Source organism: Peromyscus maniculatus, chromosome 20 (genome assembly GCF_049852395.1).
Source record: "Peromyscus maniculatus bairdii isolate BWxNUB_F1_BW_parent chromosome 20, HU_Pman_BW_mat_3.1, whole genome shotgun sequence".
In the NCBI taxonomy this organism is placed as follows: Eukaryota; Metazoa; Chordata; class Mammalia; order Rodentia; family Cricetidae; genus Peromyscus; species Peromyscus maniculatus.
In genome coordinates, this window is record NC_134871.1 from 53,192,206 (window position 1) to 53,211,118 (window position 18,913).

The 18,913-nt window shown below is 50.9% G+C and overlaps 1 protein-coding gene across 4 annotated transcripts in view; it reads right to left on the reverse strand.

Moving 5' to 3' along the window:
• The window catches only part of Efcab6 (EF-hand calcium binding domain 6), a 203,392-nt gene that overhangs the window by 7,294 nt on the left and 177,185 nt on the right, over nucleotides 1–18,913 (reverse strand). For all 4 annotated transcript variants that reach the window (XM_042264721.2, XM_042264722.2, XM_042264720.2 and 1 more), the window contains one exon: nucleotides 8,367–8,594. In XM_042264721.2, coding sequence (XP_042120655.1) covers nucleotides 8,367–8,594 — 228 coding nt within the window. The remainder of the gene's footprint in view (nucleotides 1–8,366; nucleotides 8,595–18,913) is intronic.

Here is an 18,913-nt window from a genome sequence, read left to right on the forward strand (position 1 = left end):
AAGCCGCCGGCCTCATTTCTCAGCCGTCCCTGCACACCTGAGTCTCAGCGGCTCGCAGGTGCCGCCGCCTCAGCCTCTGCCTTTACATCCACAATTTATTTCACCCCAAAGAAACGTCCCTCGTGCAAGATGGAAAGGAAGCATTTGGAAACCGGGGAGAAGTTTATGGCTTTGCGTGGTGGCTGTCTGACGCCGCAGACCTTATGGAAATGACACACAGCACGGGCCAGAGCAACAGGAGGGCTTCCCCACACGAGCCACCTCTGGTGGCTGCAGGACTTTCAGGGAGCTGAGAAGAAGGGCTCTTGTCCCCTCCTACCTGACTACTTGCAAAACCTGCAGCTGACAGAGCCTGGCTGTCAGCCTTCCAAGGGACAGAGGCCAGGAGGCTAGGGTGGGGGACAGTTTCCTGTTCCCCTTGCAGTCTAGAGGTCACTAGAAACTTAGTTTGCCCCCGGGTGTCTCTTGGGGTTTATTTATCCACAGCAAATGAATGAAAGTGACCAACTCTTGGGCTCCGTCTAAAGTCCCCAAAGGCTTGCGAGCTGCCACATCAGCCTACTCTTGGGGTCAGATGTGGGTGCCTCTCTGGAATTGGAGTTAGGGTATCTTTAGGTCTGTACCATCCTGACCTGGGAATCCTCAGGCAGGAAACTGCCATGTGTGGGATTCACAAATAGACATACCAAGTATATCCCCAGAGGTTGGTGTCTGGAGCTGAGAGGATTGGAAGTCATTGAGAAAATTAAAAACAACCCATGATGGCTGATAACACTCCACACAACTGATGAGCTTGGAGATGGACTAGCCTAGGGCTCCTCCAGCTCTAGGGAGCAGAATCCCCCAGGAAGTCTGCTAAGCCCTGCCCACAGAGTTCTGACTCAACTTCAGAACCTACAGGAAGATTAAAAAAGAATGTATTGAAAATGTACAAGATTCTGCCAAAAAGCAAGTGAAGTGGACCAACTCACACATGGGACAACAGGACGCCAGTGTTCCACCAAGCAGCCTCTGCTTTACCCCAGGCTAGCCCTGGTCTGCAGACTCAGCCAGCATCTTTCAGAAGCATGTGTAGTTTTTTCTTTCACTCTTTGGGGGCTACCATCCAGCTCCCAAATAAATACATGGAGACTTATTCTTACTTATGAATGCCTGGCCTTAGCTTGGCTTGTTTCTTAAATTATCCCATCTACCTTTTGCCTCTGGGCTTTTACCTTTCTCTATTCTCTATTCCTTTCTTTCCTTCTTACTCTGGGGCTGGTTGGGTGGTTGGGTGGCTGGCCCCTGGTGCTCTCTCCTCCTCTTCACCATCCTCCCTGTTCTCTTTTATTCTCTTTGCCTTGCAGCCCCGCCTACCCCTCTCCTGCCTTGCTCTTTATTAGACCAATCAGGTGTTTTAGGCAGGCAAAGTAACACAGCTTTACAGAGTTAAACAAATGTAATACATCTTTGCATATTAAACAAATATCCCACAGCATAAATGAATGTAACACATCTTAACATAATGTTCCACAACACTGTGAGTCTCACAGTGTTCACCCATCTGGCCACTGTGTAGACATAGCCTCATCTGCCAGCTGGGATAATCACTCTCCTGAGCCATTTGGCTGTAGGTCTCCCTCCCACCCCCTCCTTGTCCCTACTCTCCCATGGCACTCTGAGGAACTCTCTCCATCATCACAAAACCCACATCCTCAAGCTCCCTCTGAACCCAGCTCTGGCTGAAGTTGCTCCTGAGGATCATGGGGGTCTCTGAATTCCCACAGCTCCTGTGGGTCAGGTGCAGAGCTGGTCAAGGCCTCCTCTATTTGCCTCCCAGCACGGATACAGGTAGCAACATCTTGCAGGCTCTGGCTTTCTCCTCACCATGCCTTCTGTTGTCATCTTTGGCCAGTGCATTCCTGAAGACAAGTGGTAGGTCCCCATAAACCCCGACTCTTTGTCTTAGTAAACTTTCTGTTGCTGTGATAAAACACCATGACCGTTCTTCAGTGTTAGGCTTGTGTTAGCCACTCAGAGGACCACTCCTAAAGGTAGCACAACTGTCTGTGATGCCCCTGGAATCTCATCTTCACTGTTCTCTTGTCCTTCTTGTCCCATTCTGTTTCCACATTCTCCTTGAAACCATCTGCATGTCCATCTGCCCTCTGTTCCCCACCTGGCCTCCTGTGCCCACTCCACCTTTCCCTGCACAGAGTTCTCCTGGCAAAGCTGGTTTCATAACTAAATACAACAACAGTGTAACAGCTCCCAGATAAACTCAGCCTGCCAATGGCATTTGAAAAAATAAAATCACCACACACATGAAGGAGCAAGCCAAGGCTGACTCTGCCTTCAGATATCAGAACTGTCAGTGACCATACCTAATCGTGTTAAAATCAAGCATTAGAATTAGCAGTGAGAAACACACAATTGACAGACACTTGAAATGAGGGGAAAAGAAAGCTCCTTGAAATGAAAAATGCAATCATTGAAAAAGTTTATTAACAGGTCACAATCAAGTAAACAGATCATAATCAGCAGAAGAAAGGCAAAGAGAACAATGTTGAACAAACACTGGTAGGGTCAGTGAACCCTAAGGGTTTAATTTGTAGAGAAAAATTGCAAGATGAAGATAAACTACTAATAATACCATGAAATCCAAGAAGACCATTGAATCACAGCAACTCAATAGCCTCACAAACCAGAGAGCAAGGGGACCTAGTTTAAAAATTGCTAAGAGGTAAGGGCAACAGCCAGCTATTGACTAGGAAAGTATGTAGCTTTTGACAAATATGTAGGAAAGGGGGTTTCTAAATTATGTCAAGAAAATACATTTTCAAACAATATAAAGGAAATGAGCACGGCAGGATGCTTAATATTGACAACAGAAATAAATGGAGACAACAGCAACAACAATAAATGTAAATGAGCCAAACACCCATGCAAAATGGCAGGGAATCACTAGAGAGGATGTTTAAGAATCCATTTATGTGCTATTCATAAAACCTAAACACAAAACAGAATTATCAGGGGCATCAAAGATGTAAAGAAGTTTAAACAGATATAGCAAGTAGGCACTAAATGAAAAAAAAAAGGCTCAGAGGTCATGTTACTATCACATTAAATAGACTTCAATATTAAAAACTATTTTCTTAGAATTTGATACATCTAACACTGAGTTACAAGTATCCACATTTCTCACCCATTGATGGGCCAAGATAACTGAGAGAATAGAGATTCTGAGACTAGAAGTAACAGCTGGTTTCAATCAGCAGGTGTAAAACGCTTCATAATGCTCCATTCAAAACATACCATCTAGCTACAAATGAAACATTTTTAAAGAATGACCACACATCCAATCCCAGATAATTCTAATAACTGATAAGATCCAGTCCCATTCTCTAATTAAAATCATGTTCATTTATAAGTTAATAACTCTTTAAAAACACATTCATTCAGGAACAAAAAAACACCCGTATTTCTAAATCAAAGGACCCAAGATGGAGACTAGGAGCTCCATTATAATTTTACAACTATGTATCAAAATTTGGATGCAGCTAAAGTAGTAATTAGACAGAAGTGTACAGTTTTAAGTGCCTATTATGGGAGGAAGAGCAGCTGAAATCCAAAGCCTGCATCCAACCTATGCCAAAGCACAGGGAACAAGAGAGAGGCTGTCAATGCAGCAGGAAGCCAGGAGAGCTGAAAGCTGATCCTCAGAAAAGACTAAGAGCACACACGGCTGTAGTGTGAAGCTAGGGGGTGGTATGGTCCAATGGTGTGGCACATACAGCAAGAACTAACTGAAAGAAGACACAGATTCTATGGTGAGTCAGTGGATGCCAATCAGAAAAGGGAGAAAAAGTGGACAAATTCATGTAAAAACATAAGCCACCAAAATGGATGAGCCTGGGTGGCCCTGTAACCATCAGAAGAACATACTGGCAGTTAAATCCCCCCTTATGGAAAACTCTGGGTCCCAGAAGGCTTACGGGCATTTTTTTTTTTTTTTTTTTTACTTTCAGGAAGCTGGCAGCCCAGTTCTGCCCAGACCCTTTTGAGAAAACACAAAAGTACATAGCCCTAGACTCTATTTACACAGCTGGTGTACTCTTGATTCCAACAAGACACAAACTTGAGAAAGTACAGAGTAATGTCACAAACATCAACACAATTATTTTTAAGTTTAAAGGGAGGGAGGGAGGGAGGGTGAGAGAGAGAGTACATGTTTGTATGCACATGTCATGTGGGAGCCTGCCAAGGCCAGAAGAGGGCATTGAGTTTTCTGGAACTGGCATTATAGGAAGTTGTGAGCCACCATGTAGGTCAGAACCCAACTCAAGTCCTCTGCAAGAGCAGCCAGTGCTCCTAACCACTGAGCCATCTCTACAGCCGTGGAAATACTTTCAACACACCCTGACCAAACCGTGCACACAACAGGCATATACATTTGCTTTACTATTGTGCTACCTATCAGCACAGCTCACTGCATTGAGAAATTGAAGAAGAAAAACTAGATGCCTATCTTGATACATGTACCATACGGGAAGCATTTGATACAAGCAGTACCCACCCAAGGTTGCTGGGTTTTAGAAAAACAGGCATACAAAGAACAATTGACCGGGAGCTCCTGACATTTGATATATGGAAGTGTCTCTAGGGAAAATAGTTCTAACCGTGGAACACTGAAGCATTCCTGTCCAGTCAAGGCTAGAACAGGGAAGCCATTGTCACAGCTCTGTTTGGAAGGACCATGGGATCTAGGCATTGCTACAAAGCAAGAAAAGAAATAACAAGCCTATGGGTTGGAAGGACACCTGCCTGTTGTTCAGAACTGGCTTGAGGTATCAGCTCAGGGAATTGGCTGACAAGTTATTACAAAATGACTGAATTTAGCAAAGTGGTTATGACAACAGCTGAGAAAACTTAACTGAAGGTATGAAGTTCCAAGTGTTTTCTTACACTGAAGCAGAACGCATCAAAGACACAAAGATCCCACACAGTAGAGCACGATGGAAGATAGCAGACATGGACAGGAAGAGAAGGAGTCTGGGGCAGTAGACAGAAGCCCAACTGTTGCAGTCCACTAAGTGTCACGGGTTCCCCTCCCCCTGGAGGCAGGAACCCACCAACACTGGCAGGGAGCTCATGATGCCCCTGCCTCAGTACTGGTACTGCAGACACGCACCACCACAGGACTCCCAGGGGAGCCGATGTGACGGCACTGAACCACTCGGAGAGCTGAGACTGATGTAGACACTCCTGGCCTGACAGAGCCTCAGAGACCCAGGTGCTGGTTGTTTACAATCTGGTGGAGCAGAGTCGAGTTAGAGCAGCCCTCCGTCAAAGAATGGCTGCCAGACAGCGCTGGTGCTGAAGATGGGGGAGGACCACGGAGCCCCCAGGACAGTGGAGCCCCGCTTCACACAGGCAGACAAACAGGTGCTGCCTACATGGCAAGAACAGAAAGTCAAAGCTCCAGAAACTTCAGAGAGGACCAGCTGATGCTCCTGTACCCTTGGGCAAATGAGGATGACGCAACCACATCCCAGAGTGGAGCCAAGAGTGAGCTGTGCATACGAGGTCCACCCAACTGTAGTGATGTAGTGTATAAAAGAACACGGGCACACACGCACACCTGTAGTGTGTACACACAGACGGGTGCTTATACATGTGCATACATATATTCACATACATATGTGACACATGCTTACACACTCATGCAAGCACACATATATGTACACACAATTCACATCCAGCACCTCCCCAGCTCCTCCTCAACGTCACTGTGGTTACTTGGTCTTTTCTTTTGCTCTCTCCCATCTCCCAGACTTGTCAATCTGTTGCCCCCAAGCTCTGCCTGCCCTTGGCACCCTCAGCCTGCATCTTAGATTCTTAGCCATGTCCGCTCTCACCTTGCTCATCCTCCAGCCTCTGCCATGGCACCCATCTTTACAGCTTCATGAGGACAGCTCACCTTGAACCGCCTCGCTCTGTCCTGCCCAACACCAACACCTAGATCTACTGCCGCCCACAGTGAACACGGTGAGCACTGATGTTGGCACATGCTGTGGGATTCAGCTCTGACACCCTCAGAACCTCTTCTGGTGCCCTCTGTCAATAGTCCGCCCCTGGTCCCTGCCCTTCATCTCTCTATCTCCACACAGCAGCCAGAGGACCACTGTTTAAAGCCGCTGATCAGGCCAACTGGCACAGGGTAGGACCACCCTCTCACACCCCTGAGTGAAGACAAAAATGTTTCCACTTGGCTCCTGTCCTACAGGATAGACTCCAGGCTTGGGCTCAATCCCCTCCAAGCACTGGTCATCCACCAATGGTCCAACCCCATCACAGCCCTTGTCATCCACGTCCCCTCTGCTTCCAGCTAACCCTACCTAGTAACCAGGTCTTCCCTTTCGAGGGTACCTGCTCAGAGCGCCTCCCCAACCTTACTAGTTACAAGCATGTCTCCCACTCCATCTGTACCCTTTTCCTGCCTTTAAAGAAATATACAGCATTGTCATTGGCTAAGACACTGCCTATTTTACTCATATGTTTACTGTCTAAAAGTTCTCTGAGAGTGCAGGCCCTTCGGGGACAGGGTGGGGCTGCTTTGCCATCAGGCTGCTGCTCCTGTCTGCCCTGCTCTGTTTCTGTGGGCCTGCATCCTGTTGTCAGGGAGACCAGGGTCTGCAGCAGGTGCCTGGCCATGGCCTCTCAGCTGCCACAGGCTCCTTCCCAATAGGGAGTAGCCTGTACTTCTTCATAAGCACCGGTCCCCTGGCCTCTGATGTCCCTCCTCTGCTGTGATGATTAATCTTGACTGTCCACTGGACAGGATCTAGCATCACCTAGGAGATGAACCTCTATACATGTCTGTGAGAGTCTTCTGGATTAGAGTAATTAGGGTGGGAAGACACACCCTAAATGTGAGCGGGACTATCTGATGGGCTGGGGTCCGGGGCTGAATAAAAAGTAGGAAGTGACCAGCAGTCACCTCTCTCTGCGTCCTGGCTGTGCACACAACATGGCCGGCTGCCTCAAGCCTCCGTTGTCTTGAACTCCCCATCATGACAGGCTGCACCTTCAAACCATGAGCCCAAATAAACCCTCCCTCTCTCATTGGTGCTCTTGTCACGGCAACAGGGGACAGTCCTGCTGTTGACAGCTGCCCAGCACGCAGGAGTGGGCTCTGCCGCCCCGGGGCATTTGCTGCACACCAAGATGGGTGGCTGTGTTCCTAGACACTGGCTCAGAGGCCAAGGCTGTGATCAGGAGACCAGGGGCATGGGAACCGGGAAGAAGGAGGGCGCTGGGAGGGCCAAGTGGGACATGGCCAGCTCTGCCGAGTGGGGCTGGGAAAGGCCTCCCTCTGCTTAGAATCTGGAAGGAGTAGGCAGTGAGGGGAGCAGGGGCCAGGTCCTGGCAGAGGCAGAGGAGGAAGCTGGCTAGGAGAGAAGGGTGCCAGGAGGGCCCAGGGAGGAATACCAGGGAAAACAGAGATGCCAACTGACTTTTCTGAGTCACACAGCTGGACAGGCGCACAGCTGTGCAGGCCCAGAAGCCTGAGTTGATTTATTACCTGCAAGCACATTTCTCACTTGCTAGGGGTGTCTGTCTGGGGGGTAAAATCATAGATAAATGTCTAGAGATACTCCTTCCTGAGAAAGCTGTTCTCTTTCCCTGGGAGGTTGATTGTACCCACAGCTTTCCAAGCCACGTCCCTTCCCCCTGGCTCAGAGCTCTGGAAGTCGGGAGAGCTGGACGACTTTGAGTGTGAGACAAGGTTTTACAATGCAGGCGAGCCAGGTCATGGGGACAAGATGGCGGTTAAGTGGTACTTAGCACTCTGGCACCATCCACAACACGCTTGGCACAGCATGCTGCCCCAGGGTGCAGCAGAGAGAGGGGAAGCCCTGTCAATCATGCCAGCGCCAGATGATCACAGATGCAGGAGGACTGGGAGCCGGGGCTGATTTTCACAGCAAAGGGGACAGCAAGCTCACCCTGCCTGAAATGGTGAGGTTCACAGCTGTTGTAGCAACAGCCACTCCTGTGAATTTCAGTATGACTTAGCACAAAACAAGACCTCAGCAGGGTGCTGTAGCTCATGCGGGCACTCCCAGCAATGGGGACACCTAAGCAGGAAGGTCGCCCCAAGTTTAAGGTCCGTCTGGTCTAAGTTCCAGGCTATTAAGGATTATGTACTGAGAGCTTATTGAAGAGGAAGGGGGGAGGTAGAGAAGGAAAAGGAGGAGGGGAAGGGAGGAGGGGATAAAAGGGGGGAGTGGGTTGGGGTGGAAAATCAAACATTAAAAAAACAAGAGTGCAGTGTAGAACTCTCTGCTTCAACAACGGCTTGGGATGAGCAGCCACGGTCTTACCTGCTCATCCGTCAGGATCTGGACATGGCGGGTGCAGATAGATCTGAACTCATCTCTGGAGACGGTGTTGTTTTTTGTGGTGTCGAAGTTCTCAAACTCCTGGACGATGGTGTGATAGTGGGAAGCCACCGCCTTGTGCATTCGTGCCAAGATGTCTCTGTTGGCCGATTCCTTGGAAAGTGTGGGGGGTGGGACCTTGGGCATGTTCTCTGCCCACTCATCAGCAGTCTGCACAGAACAGAATGGAAAACAATCCACTGAGTAAACAGTAGACGTCTCTGGGTGCAGAGAGGAATAGCTTAATAGGCCAGAGAAGAACAGATGCATCATGATTTCTAATGACAGGTCAGCCCAGCTGTGTGGAAGCCTGGGCTCACCTGCCATGAAAGTGGTCCCCAGGGTGGCACTCTGCCCTTGGAAGGTGGGCTGTGGAACACTGAGAAGCCCCAGGGAGGGTGCACCATAGACTCTCTCCTGTTTCCTCCTGATGGCTGTCTTTGGGCTCATTTCACTCAGGAAAGAGCTGGAGAGATGGCTCAGTTGGCAAAGTGATAACCATATTAGGTTAGCAAAAGGACTTCTCGGACTGGAGAGATGGCTCAGAGGTTAAGAGCACCGACTGTTCTTCCAGAGGTCCCGAGTTCAATTCCCAGCACCCACATGGTGGCTTACAACCATCTGTAATGAGATCTGGCACCCTTTTCTGTGTACATAATAAACAAACAAACAAACAAATACATATATCTTTAAAAAAAAAAAAAAAGGACTTCTGGACCCCCAGAATCCTGCCTCGGTGGCTGGAGCTGTCCCTGGTGCTGGGGAGCCCCGCAGAGAGATGTGCAACCTGGGCCAGGATCTGGGGCTTCCTGGACCAGGGCAGAAGGAGCTTTATAATTATGAGCAGGCAGGGGGGCTTGCGGATGGAGGCTTGAGGAGGGCTAACTCCATCTTCAGTGCCTGGCACTTCACTAGGGGGGTAGATGGATTGGAGCAGCAAGCAAGAGCTAGTCACTCATGAAACATGAGCAAAGGGGCCAGGAATGCAGGCAGGGACTCTTAGTTTATTTTGGAGCGGGCCAGGTCTGGTCTCTGGGGAGACTGGGCACCACGATGCAGCCAGGCTTGGGAGGCCCAAAGTGTAAAGGTGTGTGTTAATAGAGTCTTCAACCTCCTGCAAGGTAGGAGACAGCTTTGACAAATGCCTCCTTGCTGAGTGGGTCAAACCTCCCAAAGCTAGACCTGGGGAGGAAAGGTGGTACTCTGATGGTAAAGGGGACCTGGCCAGTGATAACCCAGGGGTGAGAGAATTCAAGAGATCCAGTGCAGGAATACTGGCCCTGGTCCCAGCCCTGGCCCTGGCATATCTTGATGATGGGTCTCATCATGATCCTTGCTTTGACCCTGGCCCTTACTGTGGATACCAGGGCTGTGCTAGATAGTCAGCAGGCCTTGAGGGCAGATCCTCAGGAGTGGTATTCCAATTTGGCCATGCTTTCAGTGACCCAACAGCAATGTCTGCACTCTGTCACTGTCTGGCGACATGTTTTATGGAACTGTAGCAAACCCCAGCAGTAGCTGGGACTATCCTTGGAAACACAGATACACACACTTCCACTTAGACCCTAGCCCTGACCACCCAGGGGTACCAGAGCCTCTCCCATGCCCACTGGACGCCATTTGTGAGGTGAAGGAGCATCTTCTCTCCCCTGAGAAAAATCAAAGTGGGATCACTGGTGTGTCCCATGCCTCTCAGAATTTACATGGTTGGAAGTGTGAGTCCCAGAGCTCAGCATCCCCAATCCCTGCCCTTCCACAGTGTGTCAGCACCCAGAGACCAGAGGGTACCCTCTTGGTGTGGAGTCCTGCCTCTAAGTCCAAAAGCACACTTGAAACACTGGAGCAGCTCAGTGTGGAAGGCAGGCAGGCCCAGGGCTAGTTTCAACTTGGCTCCATCTCTGTCTAGCTGGGAGGATCTACAATTAAGTAGCTTGCCCACTTTTTGCCTATTTCCTCTTCTCCTGGGGGCAGGGATAAAACTGACCTGAGGAAACGACTGTGCAGTGACTGAGATGACCATGAGGTGAAAGTCATGAGGCTGACTCTCTCCTACCTTTACACGGGTTCTGGTGACTGGACTCAGGTCTCCAGGATGGAGCATCTTTACAGTCTTTACCCACTGCCTGCCCTATATAGTTGGGCTTCATTTATTTATTTAATGATTTACCTATGTAACCCAGGCTGGCCACAGACTCAACATCCCCATGCCTCATTCTTCTCCATGGGGGTGGGGATGATAAAATGCTTGGCCTGCTATACACATTTTTAGAAGACTAACCTTTTGAGATAAGAAGATGAAGAATAAAATGCTGAAGACATCATTCTTGTTAGATAAGACCAATTGGCTAGAAAGTTTCCTAACAATTTAGGAAAGTGGTCCAATCTGAGCTAAAACCACAGAAAGCAATATGGGCTTTTGAAAAGCACTAGCTATGGATGAATTATCAGTTGAAGTGAGGAGAATTCCACATCACATTAACGACAGGCTGAACACACGGGTGAGATCCCGAGAGTGACGGAGCCTCCTGAGAGAAACCTGCATTCACTGAGACAGGGATGAGTGGAGAGCAAGGCCATGTTCCTGATGGAAAGAGTCAGATTCACGCCACAAAGCCCCTTGCAGGTTCTAAGAAAACATCTCTGGGCTCAGTGGGTAAAGCATGCTGCATAGGCCCGGGGACCTGAACCAGATCCCTAGGTCTAACCCTAAAAAGGGGGCAGGGTGGTTGCCCCTGCAATCCCAGCCTGGGAAAGTGGAGACAGGAGCATCCCCAGGGTTCATGGGCAGCCAGCCTAAACTAATAGAGTCTCAAGACAGTGGGAGATCCTATCTCTAAACAAGGTGGATGGCTCCTGAGGAATTACAGGTGAGGTTGTGCACATAACCTATTCCCTCCCTCCCTCCCTCCCTCCCTCCCTCCCTCCCTCCCTCCCTCCCTCCCTCCCTCCCTGTCTTCCTCCCTCCCTTCCTCCCTCCCTCCTTCCCTCCCTCCTCCTCTCCCCACACCCCTTCACTGGATATATGGGAAGGGGTGGGCAGGAATCAATAGACATTTTGGCAATTACATGGATGATTAAAAAATATGCAGCCATACAACTTTAGGAAAGGCTAGTGGCAGGAGGGTCCAAGCCACAAGATACTGAAGTTGGATGCAACCACGATCTAGTAAGAGTCATGGAGCTTGGCCAAGAGTCCGTCTGTGTTGCTGGGCATCGGCTCTGCCCACCCGTGATGGGTCATCAGCCCCCTCCACGGAGCCTTTTATCAAGTGGCTGTTTGTCACAACTGCCTTACGTAGATGTCCTTGGTGAGGGACAGAGCCCAATCAAGATGCGGCTCACCAGTGTCATCAGACTCCTCTCCCAGGAGCACCAACAGCAAAGTGCGAGCCTGAGTGGTTTCTTCCTCAGCAAATGGAAGCCCTCTATCCATTGGACAGTTTTCTGACCCCACATCCAAACCACTCAAAACCCCAACGGCTCAGCCCTGTTCTCACCTCACTGTGACGGTCTCTTGTGCCCACGTTTGGGCAGGCTCCCCAGAGGAGGCTGGTTTCCACAAGTGACTATCCCTTCAAGGCCAGACCCTTAAGGGCTCCACCCCCCGGGCAGGAGGTGGGCCTCACAATGGGCTCCTGCTTTCTGTGACCTCACTCACTTTGCTGTGGCTGAGGGCTCCTAACACCCGCAGGCTGCCTCAGGTGCAGCGCTGCTCAGGGAGCCTGTGTACTCTCGGTCCCCATTCCCCCTCCAGTCTGGGGTCAGGGGAGATGTTGAGGCACAGTGGAACCAAGAAACAAACAGCAGACACACAATGATGTCAGTGCTGCCGCTGTGGTATAAGGAGGGAGGGGACGGGATTCTGCCTGCTCTGAAGGGTGGTCATGGATCAATGGTCCGGAGGCAAAGACAAGGCAGCATGATTCTGCTTTAGCCAACTATGAACTCTGATCACCAGAAAGTGTCCCTGTGGTCAACTCTGCCCTGGCTCTCTTGGCATTCTCCTTAGAAAATAAACTAGAGAAAACCAGCAGGATTTATAAAACAAAGCGTTGATTGGCAATAACCAACAACCTCAGTTGCATGGTTAGGGAGAATGGGTGATTTTTATAGATGGGCTATAGTGCAGCTACTAGAAGGTTCCAAGGGAAAACTTAACCAGAAAGCATCAGTAATGGAGGAGAAGGGATGGAGAAAGACCACAAGGTGGCTGCATAAGGAATGGTCACACCTGTGCACACCTGTACACATCATAACACATGTTCCACACGCCTGCAATCTGAGAGGTGGTGACAAGGCAGGGTGCTGGCCCTACTCACGCCACCTCTGATGCTAATCCAGTTCCCCTGCCACCCATGGGTGCAGCTCCATCCAGAAAGCAGTGCTCAGAGTGAGTCTCAGAGCCCGAGGAGTGGGTGGTACACCTGCCTGAGCCATCTGCTCCGGGTGAATCAGCCATCCACACAGTGGGCTCTGAGGCTGGGACAGGTGGTACTTACTGATTATCTGGGGCACACCGACTTTAGCTGGAGACCCAGGTTATGGCTCTCTAGGCTCTGCTCACATGGAACTTAGTGTCCCAGGGGAGAGAGATGTGGGCCAAGTCCCCTAAGTGAGGGGGAGGACCCTCAAGACGGGACATGGCCCTGGTCTGTGTAATGCCGCCCCCCCCCCACACTGTCATGAAGGCACAGAGCCGGCAAAGAGAGATACTCACATTCTAACCCAGTACCAGCCAAACATTTCCCTCCTGCAGCTGGGGAGTAGCCCACGGTGTTGAGGACATCATTCCCTTCTCAGGCCAGAAAGGGGGGGGGGTGCCAAAGGGAGGACCTAAATGCTGTCCAAGAAGATGCTCAGGGCCCGAGATGGCAGAAAAGGAGACGATGAGATGGGAACCTCTCGCTCACACAGTAATTCACGCCAGCTGGAGGTGTGTTTGTCCTGTGTACCAGTCACGCCTGCAGTTCCACTGAGGTCACTCGGAAAGCACAGATGTTGCACAAAGGAAGGTCACTGAAAATCCCACCCGCTGGGTCAACTCCTGTCATCACCTCTAAACCACCACAAAACACTGGCACAAAGATCCTCAGACCACTTTGGCAATCACTGTGACACTGTGGTCCCCATATGGACACCAATACCACCCAGAGATTCCCATGCAATCCCGGAGGCAGAGCCAGGCTCCCTCGGGCTTTGCTCAGAGCCTGCTGGGCTCTGGCCCCCAGTTCCCACAGCCTCTCAGCTCAGCCCCCAGCAGCCTCACTGAGCACCCGTGGGCGCCAGGGAAGAACAGATGGCTCCCGGTCTGGCGCTTTTGTGTCCCATCTGAATGGGGGGAAATTGTGCTTTTTTTCTATAACTAAGAGGAATGTTCTTCCTAATCAGAGAAGACACTGCCATCGTCTTCAGATGCAGAAACGCTCTACCAGCATTCAGCTTTACAGCAAAGGTGCCTGGAAGTAGGGGTCACAGGGTAGGGGACAAAGAGCTGTGTGTGTGTGTGTGTGTGTGTGTGTGTGTGTGTGTGTGTGTGTGTGTATGTTTGTGTATATGTGTGTGTGTGTGTGTATGTGTGTGTGTGTGTGTGTGTGTGTAGCCTCAGGGAAGAGGAGCCCGGCTCTCAATGACCTTTATACCACCGAGGCACCTGTGGGGCACAGGCAGTAACCTGCCCTGGAGCAAGCAGGCTCGGACAAAGGGGTTTAGTGAGGTCCATTGCAACATCAGCTCAGAAACCCGTAGGTGTACGAATCAACGATGCAGGTCAGAGCTAGCCCATCCCACCATGCTTCACAGAGCTAGTTCTGCTCTCAGGACTCAGAGACAATCCTACAGCATGACTTCCAATCCCCCAGAGCGGGGAACCTCCTGAAACCTCATCCCCAAGAACTCAGCAGGTAACAAGAGGATTCTAATTAGAAACAGCACTGAACTCGGCACTTCCTTCTAGAGAATGCCTATAATTAGTTCCAGGAATTGAAAAATTGCTTCATTCCATCAAATATTTTGATTAGCAAGGAAATTAATTGTACCATGTCTTCATTTGTATTTACAGTGGGTAAAATGAATGCTAAAAATAACAATAGCAATAAAACTGCCTGTCCAAAAAAAAAAAAAAAAAGAAAAAGAAAAGAAAGAAAGAAATGAAACATTGAAAATCCAGATGAAAATGAAGTCTGAGTTCTGGAAGGAAGGTGCCCACTACCCATCTGTGATGTCTGCTGCAGAGGCAGGGGCAGAGGCAAGGAGGGAGGGGTGCTCATACCCCAGGGAAGACTGTACTAGGCGGGTGTCCAGACCCGGGACTCTCTGCATGGTGGGGCAGTGATTCCACCAGCCCAGGTGCCGTTCCACGTGTCCTGGTGGCCCGAGGACTGTGGAGGTTGATGTGAAATGTTCCCACAGGCTCAAGGCTCATGTGCTTGAATACTTGGTCCCCAACTGGGAGACTGTGGGGCATTAGGAAGTGGGGCCCACCTGGAGGAAGTATGTCACTGGCCTCGAGATGCCCAGCCCAGGTTCCAGTGCCCTCTCTGCTTCCTGATCCCGGAAGCTGTGAACACATGCCCCTTACCAAGAAGCTGCCCGTGACCTGCTGCCTGCCATTGTACTGTCGCCACTGCGCTGGACCATGTCCCTCCAAATCGGGAATCAAAGTAAGCATTTCCTTCTGAAGCTGCTGATCCCAGCTGTGCATGGAGAATTCCTGGCTTCCAGAATGTCTCTGGAAAGGCCCTAAATTAACCCAACCCTGCCAGTGCTCGCTGAGGCGGGCCTCGAAGCTGCTGGGCTCGCTAAATTGTGCTGCCTTCACAGGGCGCAGGCTAGACCACGTACAGTTCCTGGAACCCTCCTGAGCAGCAGGGACTTCCTGGTTTACAAAGCCACAGGGCTGGGCTCTGGACACTTACGCTGTCCTCAGGGTCCCCCTCCCCGTGACAAGGCTCAAAGTAGTCCCACTCCAGAAACAGGCCGGTAGGCGACCATGATGATGCCTGCCACGGGCATGCAGGAGAACAAGAGAGCCTCCTTGGAAGAGGATTCAGGAACTCACAGATACTGCAGGGTAGATGCTAGGTACCATCCTAGGGGCTGTGAGTGCGAGACTGAAACCCCTGTCCTAGAGGACATACAAAGATGCCCACAGGAAACAGGATGCAGGCAGCCTCTCCCACTCTCCATGCCCTGACCACTTCTGACATGCGCTGCTTCCTCAGCCTTGGGACTATGCAGAGTGCTCCTCACCATGTCTCTCCCGCTGGGCTGTGCTGCGCCTCTAACTCACTCTCACAGGCTCATCAGAAAACCGCTCCTGCCTGCTTCCTCCCCTACCTCCCCCACCCCCACTGTCCCACCTCTCCGAGCTCTCCAGCTCACCTCTGACACACAGTGGGCACTCACACCCTGCGCAGACTCCTGCCTCACCAATCCTCCTACAGCATGAAACTGCCATAAAGTGCAAAGAATCAAAGCCGCCCCCTGGCCCTTTAATGACGCAATAAACTCAGGGGCGAAGTGGCTTACGAAAATGCTAATCAATTCCTTTACCCGAATGACTTCCACACCGCTGACCACATCATCACCGAGCATTCAGCACAAGGTGGAGTAGCGCAGAATACAAATAATTATACAGACGTTTGGTATTTGCTGGACCAGGGATCCTGCGAAGCTATGTCCACCACAGTGCAGCTAATCTGTCTAACGGTCCCAAGGGCAGACAGTGAAGCAGCCTTCACTTTACCGGAGAGAAGACACTGAGGATGTGAGTCCCCAGGCTGTGGGATTCTAACCCAGCCCTACATTACCCCTAGCTCGGGGGGCGGGGGGGGGGGGAATGCCACAGCTCTCTGAACCTAGGTTTCTTCCTTTGTAACACAGCACTGATGTCACCGGCCCACAGCGTGCGGCACCGTCATGAGGACTGATCAAGGGGGTTCATGGGAATGCCTAGAACATGGCTGGCTCCAAGTGCCTGCCTGATGCCCGCCTGTCTGGTGACATTTGACTGTGGTGACAAGAGGGTGACAGTGGCTGGCCGGGTACAATCACTGGGTGGTCCATTCGTTCTTTCTTCTTAATTTCTCAGCACACTCCAAAGCCAGGCATCCGCAGGGGCCACGAGATGGAACTTTCTGTTTTTTTGTTTGTTTGTTTGTTTTGTTGTTTGTTTTTTTTAGGAATGGGCATGGCCATTTCTGAGAAGCTGGATCACCCAATGGGGTCCTCTGAGTACACCCCCCTGTCCATCACATGCCTAGACCTGGGAGTGAGGAGCTACCAAGTACAGCTCGAGGTAGGGGGAGCTGTATCACAGCCACTTTCTACAGGATTTGCTTGACAGTGACCCTGAGTGGGCTCCTGGCTCCTGGCATGACCAGCTGCCAGCATCACTGCTGAAGCCACCTCTGGTACTCAGTAGATCCAAAAATACACCGAGCAAATGTGATCTTCTTCAAACAGGTGATGCTCCATCTTCCGCACAAAGCACTCGGGCATGGAATGCTTTTCTGGAGATGAGGGGGAACTTGGCTTGGGGGGGCAGGAGCATGAAGAAGGGCCTGTGCTGTCACCCAGCATCTGTCCCTTGCTTGCTGCTCTGTCCTTTAATCCGGCCACCAGTCACAGTTCAAGTCTAACATGTATCCTTCCTCCTAAATGCTGGAGAGGTCAAAGTGTCTTATCCTGAAGTCTGTGTGATGGGTTTCCAATGATGAGGAACACGAGAGTCACCTTCCTGGGCCCACTGGCCTCTGTAACCATGGGGCTGGCTTTCTTGTGAGTGTGACGTGCATGGGAAATACCTTGGGCCTAGCTCATAGGTGAACTCCTGGGCCTGCCCCCAGTGGGACTCCAGCCTTGGGTGGGCTCTTCTGCCCTGACTCCGAATCTAGCAGAGCACCAATTACATTGGTGTTTCTGGAGCAGAAGGAGCCTGGGCTGGACCAGCCACAGTGTGGAGCCAGGACCCAGGATACTGAATGACAAGTGCCCCTGCCGGAAGGGCTCAAGACCCACATGCCTGCTCAACAGCCACAAGACGGAAGCTCATAAACACGTCTGAGAAGAGACATTGAGGCTCACTCATCATGACAAACAGGTAGAGTGAGATGACAGATTTCAATCCTTCCATACACTTGAGGGCTTACTGAGGGCATGAGTACAGTCCTACGTCCCAAGAATTGAGCAGCCTTGGCTGGGGGGTGATCTCTGCTGATTTCCCTTCCGAGGAAGGTGCTGGCTTCCTTCATTACACTTCAGTAATCTCTTTTTAATTACTTGCCTCCTCTGTGTCCCCAGAGGGAAGGGATGACTGGTGTCCTAATAATGAGCTTAAGCGATGCTTTATCCGGCCCTATCACTTCTGACCTTTCTTCCCTCCTGGTGAAGAGCCTGGAACTAAGCTGTAGCAGGCTCAGTGATAAAAACCTCAGTTTCCCTCCACCCCCCCCAATCACATAGGATGGGGGTCCCCAGTCATTCTTTGTGGCCCAGAGCAAGGCACCTATGCCCTGAAAAAGCTCCCAGGTGCTGGTGGGTGGCTCTGTCCCTGCTTCCTGCTCCAACTGCTGAGTAAGCAGGACAAGGAACACACACACACATATGGTTCCTGTGCTATGGTTCCTTTGACAGGGCCTTATGATCCTTCGAGCCTGTGGCCCCTGGCTCAGCTTGACACCCTGGGAAACGACAACCTTCTACTTCATCCAGGCTTAAGTGCACACCTCTCAGGCAGGTGTTTTCAGGACCCTGGGGGGAATCAGGGGTGGGGTGCAGCTACCTCTCTTCTGCATCCTCCTAGACCAGTCTCACTGTGGTACAGGTACATTCATCCCTAATGAATGGAGGTGTACAGGGGGTGGCAGCAGCCACCTCACTCCATGGGCCATTCTTCCAGAACCCTCATGGAGTATTGGGCAAAGCGTGTCTGGAGGTGAGGTTGACCCTTGTAAAGAGAACACGTGACAGCTGCTGTGAGGAGCTCCAAGTAGAGCCTTAGTGGCGCCTCCCAACCCTGTGAGTCCCATGTGAGGACATAATGGCGCCCGAGGTGGGACGCCTGACCACTGAGGTACAAGGCTCTGCCTCTTCCACATTTGTCCTCCACGGGTCTTTTGTTGTACAGACTTGGACGCTTCCACCCTAAGCCTGGCACACCTGTGACAGCCTTTCCTAAAGACCTCACACCTTTATCCATACACCAATGACTCCACACCAACAGGTTCTTCCGTCCAACTGTGCACCCTGATCATTCCTAACTGTCTCAGGAAAGGCCCCTCCCCGTTGAGTCTCCCTCTCATACAATTCTGATTCCAGCTTCCCACTCGTTTTGCAGTACACTCTAGCATCAGGCATGTGACCTAGCCCTTGTTCACTGTCCCCTGGGCTGGAACGGGCACTCTGGAAGGCAGGGACCACACACCAGGTGATTTGTAATTTCCTGTAACTCCAGGGGATCTAACAACTCTGGCCTTTCTAGACAGCATGTA